The following is an 8,604-nucleotide window of genomic DNA, read 5'->3' on the forward strand; positions in this document are numbered from 1 at the left end:
TAATCATATTTTATTTTCTATATTTGTATATATATATATATTATAATACATTTTTAAGCACACTATTGTGCACATAATGAACATTTTCACTTTGTGCTTTTTTTTGCAGACATTTGCCTATTCACAATCAGAACACTCACAGCTGTTGCTCTGATGCGTGTGCTACATTTATGAGGCCATTATTTAGAAGAATAATCCAAGAAACGTATCCCAAAGGGACACAAACTACGTATGTTTCTCTGCCTCTTGCCCTTCTTGTTATCAGAAATATCATGGGGAAGTCATTTATTATGAATTCCTGATTGTGCAATCATCCTCAAACAGACGATTAGTCGCATATGATGTTTATTTGTCATACTTCATGCCAAAAAAAAAAGAGAGAAAGAAACGGATACAGATGCAAATTCTGTAGGATATTTGGGCGGAAGTCTCTTTGCACTCAACCCTCTACACGCACATGAGCCACTGCTCTTTCCCCAACAAATAATCTTTAGGGAGAAAAAGGAGAATGTGGAGGAGATAGAGAGAGAAGAGAGGGGGAAGAATAGGGGGGGTGGGAGGAAAAAAATGAGGAAAGGATGCAGCCTTGTGAGCCAATTTAAGAAATAACTGCTGATGCATCAGCTATTGACTGTTTGAGCGCTCGTGATAACGCTCAAGGCGAAACTGGGAGCAAAATGACAGCATCAACTGCCTGCAATAAAGTGCAGTGCGCCAGACCAAGGGAGCTCTAATTGACAGCTGTCAACCTAATGGGAGCCATGACGGAAGATTCTGGGAGAGGGAGGAAAAGAAACACTGTTTATAAACCATCAGCCACTTATCCTCAAGCAAGGGAAGGGGGGGGGCGGGGGGACGAGGGAGCTCAATCTCCCCTCCCTCCCCCTCTCTTCCTCTGTCTCTCCGTCTATGATTGTCGTTTGTCTACTTACTTGCTTTTTCATTTGCTCACACTTTCTCTTTCCCCCGCGCACATAATCTTTTTTTACAATCTCATTACCTTCCTGTCTTTCCCTATGATAGAATATTTAACTATGCAACAGTTCTCCCACTTTATATCTTTTCTCCTCTCTTGTTTCATTGTGGCAGAGCGGAGTGGGGCAGGAGCACTGAGAAAGGCAGAGGAAGGCCATAACTAATCACAGTGTCAGTTCGCTGCCTGGGAAAGACTCACTCTGCACACAGTAATGCAGCGAGCAGGACTGAGACCGGGATGCACAGGCTGACTGGGACTGAAACATGGGCCGTTTTAGGCAAGCGAGGGCAGATTTGGGATTTGACTGGCCAACTTAGCTTGTTAGCGGTCCTAAAACTGTGATTTCCCAACATTTTTCGCTTGCGAGGTAAAGTGATATCTGACCCGTCGGCACAGGTTGCATAAATATATGTAGTGAGCCATTTCCTCATATTGTGTCATTTGAATATCTTTCCTGTCCTGAATAAACTACAAAGTACGTCAAAGGAGGTTATTAAAAAAATCATTAAAATCTTGCTTTTTGATTGATTGATTTTTTTTTACAACTCTCTTTACACTCATTTTGTGGTGACCTCGTAGATTAACGTTGCAAATGTGGGGGTCTCGGCCCTTCAAATAAAAAGCCACGGACAAGAAACACTGGACAAATATAAAAGAAATATATATATAATAAAGATCAACTTTAAAAAAACAAAACAAGTATTCTTAAATAAGGAAATAGAATGCAATATAATAGCCTGATTTTGTCATGGTAACTCATTTTTAAATAAATATCAGGCTTTTTATATTTGTATAACTTCTTTGTCTTCGGATGACTCTGAAAGTGATCCTGCAGTTTGAGCAAGTTAATGCAAGTAAACGGAAATGAAGGAAACTGAAGAAAAGACTAAGATTTAAAGCAGCGTCATTAATTCGACTTCCTGAGAAACTCTATTTTTAATAAATGTTTGGTGACTGAAATCCAAACCCATACACGGCAATATGTTGACATGTAAAACTAATGAAATGTTAGATTATTGCACTTAATTTCAAAGAGAACTCCCCTCACTTTTATTCTCACTCGATCTGATCTGCCAGCAGCTTCTAGAGCAATCATTGCATTTGAAATAAAAGAGTTAACGTCGTTTAGTTGGAGTGAGGAGGGAAGCAGCCGGAGCATAAGCACAAAAAGACCGTCACCTTTCAGTTTAATGGACCGCAGATGGTAAAACTTTGAAGCGCCATTATTCAAACACATCCACTTCATTAGAAATCAGAGAGGACGACTTTCACTTCAAGGACGACAAACCTCGGAATTTCATCTTTGACTGAAGGACTATTTTAGTCATTCTTCTAGCATGTCGTGTGTGTTTCACTTCCAGGCGAGCAGCTTTGTGACGTTGAAGAGGGGACTCGAGAAGAAGAATGCCATCCGAGTTATTTAAAAGAATAGTTTGTGTCCGCTAAGATTACTATGTAAAAATAAACAATAGTAATTCACCGTTCAATAAAACAACATGTAGGGCTTATGGGAAGTGTGGAAGGTGTCACTCTCATTAATACAATTATCAAGACCTTTTTTAAAACAAGGTTAATTAGCTTCATTATGTTGACATGTTCCATTAGCTCCTATTGCCACCCACTAAAGTGGACTATAAGCTCCGCTGCAAGGCGGCAGATTATTATTAACGTGTTTTTTTCACAAACAAGATCGGTGTCGCGTAGAACAGCAAAACGCCCTGTTCCTGTGTGCCATTTACAGCCGAACAATGTGTGTGTCTGCATTGTGAGGACATGCAAGTGTCCCCGCTGCCTCCTGTGTGTGTGTGTGTGTGTGTGTGTGTGTGAGAGAGAGTATATTTAAATGGGCCACTGCATCTCGACTTAGATCCACCACGAGTGCAACGTTAACACACATCAAGCATGATTAATCTCCTGCTCTCATCTACAATCAATCACACACACACACACACACACACACACACACACACACACACACACAGAGAGAGAGAGAGAAGGAGAAGAGAAATCCCAGAAATCAGCTGCTTTTCCTCCTCGGCTGCCATCTATCTCTCGTTGGACAGAACCAAATCTGTCTTGATGTTAATATTTACATAAATCATGCTTAGCCTCTTTGGACACCATGCTGATGATAGGTGTTTCTGGGAAAAAAATGTAAAAAAATATCAACGGGGGTGAAAAATCCTCCCACTCCGGGAAAGTGTCATTGAGTAGCTAATAATGACCAGTGTCAACGTCATCAATCTGCAGCGGGCTCATAGGAGAACAATACACCTTCACACACACAGACACATACGAGGCTGCGTTACTGCTAAGCAACCTTCAGCTGAAATAAGCCACGGAGAAAGCTCACAATATGAGATGTGTCGAATTTGAAATTGTAAAAAAAAAAAAAAATACAGATGAAAAAAAAATGTACTGGCTGTTGGAGCTTCCTTCACATAACAATGATCTGTTTGGTCTCGCTCGGCTTTGAAGCCCACAGACAAAAGCCGGCCGCTCGCCTGAGCTTTGTCCTTTCCTGATGTCAGGAGAAAAAATAAATACCCTTGGTTGGAAAATGCCGTGTACGTGCACACGTATATACACGACCTGCATCGGTGGTGACCTCTGGCCGCTTTCATGAGATATCCTCACTGCTAATTTTAGCAATTCCTACCCAACAAGCACCGTCCAGAGGTTCACCTGTGGTGGGGTTGACAAAGGGACTTCGGATGGGGGGGGGGGTGTAAATGAGGACGATGTAAGATCAAGTTGATTACATCCAACTATGCCGCAGACCTAATTGGCGAGTGTGACAGTGTGCTGAGCTTGTCATCTCCAATCATTAGGCCTGTCAGAGATCCATCAGATGCTCGGCTAATTAGGAGAACGCTAATGAAGCTGGCAAAACAACTCCTCTTTTTAGACGGCTGAATGCGCTCCGTCGCTGGGGTGGGAAGTGTGTGTGTGTTGGATGAGGGAGAGAGAGAGAGGAAGAGTGCGTGGGATCGCTACGGATAGAGACACAGAGAGAGATATGTGTGTGTGTGTGTGCGTGTGTCTGTGTGTGCAAAGTCAAATAAATTGGTTACTTCTTTTTGTTGCCCGTGTGTGAGCAGATCGCCACGGAAGAGTTGGCCGCGTGACGCCATATTTTCGAGGCCATCTACATACGGTCCGCTTTGGTGGCGACCAATTAAGACCACATGAAGAGCTCAGAAGAAGTAGATTCAAAAGGAAGTGTTCAATAAACACGCTGACCTTTAACCAGATTTACGAGTTTATGTAATTTTAGCAAATTTGATGGTTGACTGAATCACTGAAGCCCGGCGCGATCCACCCACCGTCTTTAACCGCAGACCCTTAAAGATTGCTTCATTTTTTTTCTCAGTGCAGGAGAGAGAGAGACCAAAGCAGGGACATAAAAGGGAGGAAAAAGAGACAGAAAGGGAGAAAAAAACCAACAACCTTACTGTGTACTCTGCCCCCTCCCGAGTTCCTAATCAAGGCCTATCATTTGCCATCCTCCCATAACTCTTGCCATCACTACGGCGCAATCAATTTGTCATCACTCTTTGTGTGCCATGCAGTCCTCCTCAACCTTATAACTTGCAGCTGTGAGCGAGGGGGGGGGGTGATGTGGGAAAGAGGAGGAGGAATGAAGGGTAAGAAGAAAATAGGAAGCTGCCAATAGTCTAAAATGAAACTCCTCCTTCGCCTGCCTCGTGTTTGTTCTCGTCCGCTCATCGGAGAAATAAATGCCTCATTTTCTCTCCCGCTCTCACTGCCGGCACACTCACTGATCATTCCGGCTGAATAAAAAGTCATCTCGCCGCGCATCCATCCATCCATCCATCCATCCATCCATCCATCCATCTGTCTGTCCGTTCCTTCACCCCCACCCATCGTGTCCATTAGGGCTAAAACATTTTGATCAAGTAAAGCCCTGGGCTGAGAATACATAACACTCTCTCTCTCTCTCTCTCTCTCTCTCTCTCTCTCTCTCTGTGTGCCAGCCTCTGATTGACCATTAGGGCCATTGATGAATGTGGCTGTCAGAGGGCAGACAATTAAATCAAATATGAAACAAAGTCTCTCTGACGGGCCCTTCTGATGGAGCAAACCAGTCTTCCGCCTCACGATTAGGCTAATAGTTACATTTTTCATACCACTCTGTGTGTGGGTGTGTGTGTGTGTGTGTGTGTGTGTGTGCGTCGAAAAGTAGTGCACACTTGTTTATATGTATTATAAAGTCCCGGCAGCATGTCTTCCGAGCATGCACCACTGCACACATGTAATTACGTGCGTGTGCTGCTAGGCTGCAGCCACATTCGTATTTCCTCGAGAGTGAAACAAAGTTGCAAACAAGAGTGGGCTTCGGTAAAATGTTCCAGTGAAATGTTAAAGGTCACACATGAGTCATGGTTAATTCCCTGTAATAAACACGAACGGTAATTAACGGGCCAAAAGCTACAGAAAGAAAAGAAAAGAAATATATATAAATATATATTTATATATATATAGTGACTGAAAATCGCAAAATTCGAAAATTATTAGTGTCGTAAATTATCTGATGAGAATACCGAAAACCTCGGCGTCCACTTCAATGGGAACATAAAATAAATGCTGAGTGAGTGCAGTTCATTATCCTCGTCAAGTCCGAAGCGAAGGGGTGGAGGGGTGGAAGGTAAGAAATCAAAGCTAATAAAAGTGGGGGGAAAAATAGATACAAAAAATGCAATTAAACGCTGGTATTAATGGCTAGAAGTTTGTGAGGCCAGACGTGACTTCAGCAGGCCCTTTGCTTTGCTACCGGAGAGAGCGAGGGAGGGAGGCGGAGGGGGGGGGAAGAGAGGGAGGCGGGGTGATTTATTGACACTTATCGGGAATGAACAGATCAAAGGCTCGGCCAGATGACAGGCGATCAATCAGGCGTCAAATCAAAGATGGCAATTGTCCATTAAAGCTCTCTTCCAGTATGCACTCCTTCCCCGGGCTGTGAACTAATCTTTAGACTCGGAGAAGTCCTTTTTTCCCAGAAACTGAAGGGAATTAGAGAAAGAAAACAAGGAAGGAATCTCCGGAGGGGTTATTATATTAAAGTCTCAAAGTAATAGAAGCACAAACTCTAAGAATGTTTTTCCATGTCAAATTTTCTAAGAATACGCTGATATGATATGGGGATGAAATCTATTATTGTGCAGTTTCTTATTCCGGTGATGAATATTACCGCAACGCGACGGCGTGACAGTATCAGCGCTAGGCCGCCAAACACAGGCGGTGTGAGGGATGTTAGATCGTGATCGCAGAAGACAAGCATAGCTAAAAGAGTCAACTTCCTGTAATTTATCGGCTTGTTTAAGAGCTAATCCGACTCAAGGAAATCACCAGGCAGCAAAGGCCTCCGTGACAGTCAGCTGACCCACCAAGCCTCTCCAGTGTACATCCCTGATTCCAGTCAATATCTACGAGAAAGAGGAGGAGGAGGAAGAGGAAGGAGGCGCCGAGGAAGAAAGATCATGTTCTCCGAGGACAAGGAGAGACAAATGAAGAATAGGAAGGAGAAGAATGAAAACAAGTTGGTTTTTCACACACTGACATTCTCTTTCTAGGACGCACGCAGCGCTACGCCGAGGCTGACCTGTGACCTTTGTGAGAGGCAATAGTACGATTGCTCTAACGAGTGTCCACACCTGTAAAACATCCAAACCCTATTTGTTTTATTTTCTGACACACGTGTGTTAAAAATATTAATAATCTAACAAATTGTTCTAGGTATGGATTGATGTAAGCATTATTTTTCCATTAATCAATTTGCCTATAAAACATCGTTTTCCAAAGACGTGGGTGTCATCATTAGCACGTACAACTGAAACGAGCAGGAAACACTTTGTGTTTAAGGAGCTGGAAACTGCAAATGTTTGACAGTTTGACTTGAAAAGTGACTGAAACTGATTTGTTTTTTCTTCTGTGGATCGACTTTCAGCTCTACCTTTTTTTTAACCAAAAACACTTGAAGCAAAAAAAAAGTCTTTAAAATAACATAAAATAATAAGGTGAGATGAGAGAGGTATATGTGGTTGACGTTGCACATCAGCTGATTACAATAGGAGGAATTATGATCGATATGTCTAGTGTGAGGTCAAAAGTTGTGTCGAGGGCACTGGAGCTGTGAAAAGTACAGCCAGAGTGCTACATGTTCGCCCTTCTCTTTCTTAGTGTACAGTAGCCTACACAACAGAGGATGCGTTTGCGGATTGAGGGAAATAATAAAGAAAAGTAACTGAATGAGGGAGGGGGGGGGAGGGGGGGATAGAGACAGAGAGAGAGAGAGCGAGAGAGAGAGAGAGGGAGAGAGAGGGGGGGAGGGATTGCATTCAAGCCAAAGCCAGTGCGTACCTGCGGCGCGCCGAGGCGCCTCTTGCTTCCTCCGCGGCATGTCGGCTTCGGGGGGCCGGCAGGGAGTTCTTCTGTGGCCCCGCTGATTCGACGCTGCCTGGGGGATCCGCGGGAGCTTTGATACACAGTGTCCCCCCCTGGGTGCGCTCTCAGGGCTCCCACATAGATCGGGGTGGGTGTGTGTAAGGAGGGGAGGGTGTGCAGTTTTCGAACACAAAAAGAAATCAGATGAGCCAGTAGATGCGAAGATAATAATAAGAATAAAAAAAAAACAATGGAGAGGGAGGAGGGGGGGGATGTGAGTCCTCCGGTTGTCTGCTCTCTCTCCGTCGGTCGCTCCGTCGCTCTCTCGCCCGCTCCGACTTGGATGGACGCGGTGGGAGCTGGATCAGAAGGGGGCTTCGCGGTCGAAAAAAAATAATAATAAAAAGACAGAGTATGGAGGTTTTAAAAAAGCGCCTCGTGTCTCCGTGTGATCCTCTCTACTTGGCGTCGGGTGCTGCAACAGGCGAGCTTGAAAGAGGGATAAAAACCAAATGATCGCGTCAGTCAAAAAGTCCGCAAAACAAGGGGGACAACACATCAAGAGCTGACACAACTGAAGCCCTGCGCCTCCTCTACGGTTCAACCTCTCCGCCGCTGATAGGCGTCACGTAGCTCCCTGTCTCTCCCTCCCTCTCTCTCTCGCTCTGCCTCTTTGCCCCTCTCTCTCTCTTTCTCCCCCTCTCTCTCTCTCTCTCTCTCCCTCTCTCTCTTTCTGTCAGTCACTGCCTCGTTCCATCCCCGTTTATTCCCAACGAGCGGGCTAATCATGAGCTTGCTTTTGGTTCTGCGCGTAGACCGTCGCTCGTGTGGCGAACGGATATCTGGAGAGGACGGGGCCGCTATACGCGCAGACACATGGTAGCCCAACAGAAACACTCACATTTACAGTATCGTCCACGAGCAGGCTTGACATGTGCGATCTGAACGCGAATGCATACTTACTTTACGGGCTGATCCTCCATGAGGTTTCCGCGTTTCCCCCCTCTCCCGGTAATCACGCGCAATTCAAAGCCAAGAGGTGGACCAGCCGAAACGTGCCTGAAAGCATCTCATAAAAATCCATTCGGCTCTCGCAAGTCCTGTTGGTGTAAGGTGGGTGGAGGGGGAGTTAGAAAAAAAAAAAGCCCCATGCAGGTTTTTTTTTTTTTCAGTTTGTTATTCTCAGCGACGAAGAAAAGAGGAGGAGGAGGAGGAAGAGGAGG

The 8,604-nt window shown here is 44.7% G+C and overlaps 1 protein-coding gene across 1 annotated transcript in view; it reads right to left on the reverse strand.

The window, feature by feature from the left end:
• tshz3b (teashirt zinc finger homeobox 3b) overlaps nt 1-7,927 on the reverse strand; it is a 39,683-nt gene extending 31,756 nt beyond the window's left edge. Inside the window, exon 1 of the mRNA XM_084006657.1 lies at nt 7,358-7,927. Coding sequence (XP_083862783.1) covers nt 7,358-7,397 — 40 coding nt within the window. The 5' untranslated portion in view covers nt 7,398-7,927. The remainder of the gene's footprint in view (nt 1-7,357) is intronic.
• Between the last annotated feature and the right edge of the window lie 677 nt (nt 7,928-8,604).

The sequence above is a fragment of the Eutrigla gurnardus genome (genome assembly GCF_963514095.1).
Source record: "Eutrigla gurnardus genome assembly, chromosome: 1".
NCBI lineage: Eukaryota > Metazoa > Chordata > Actinopteri > Perciformes > Triglidae > Eutrigla > Eutrigla gurnardus.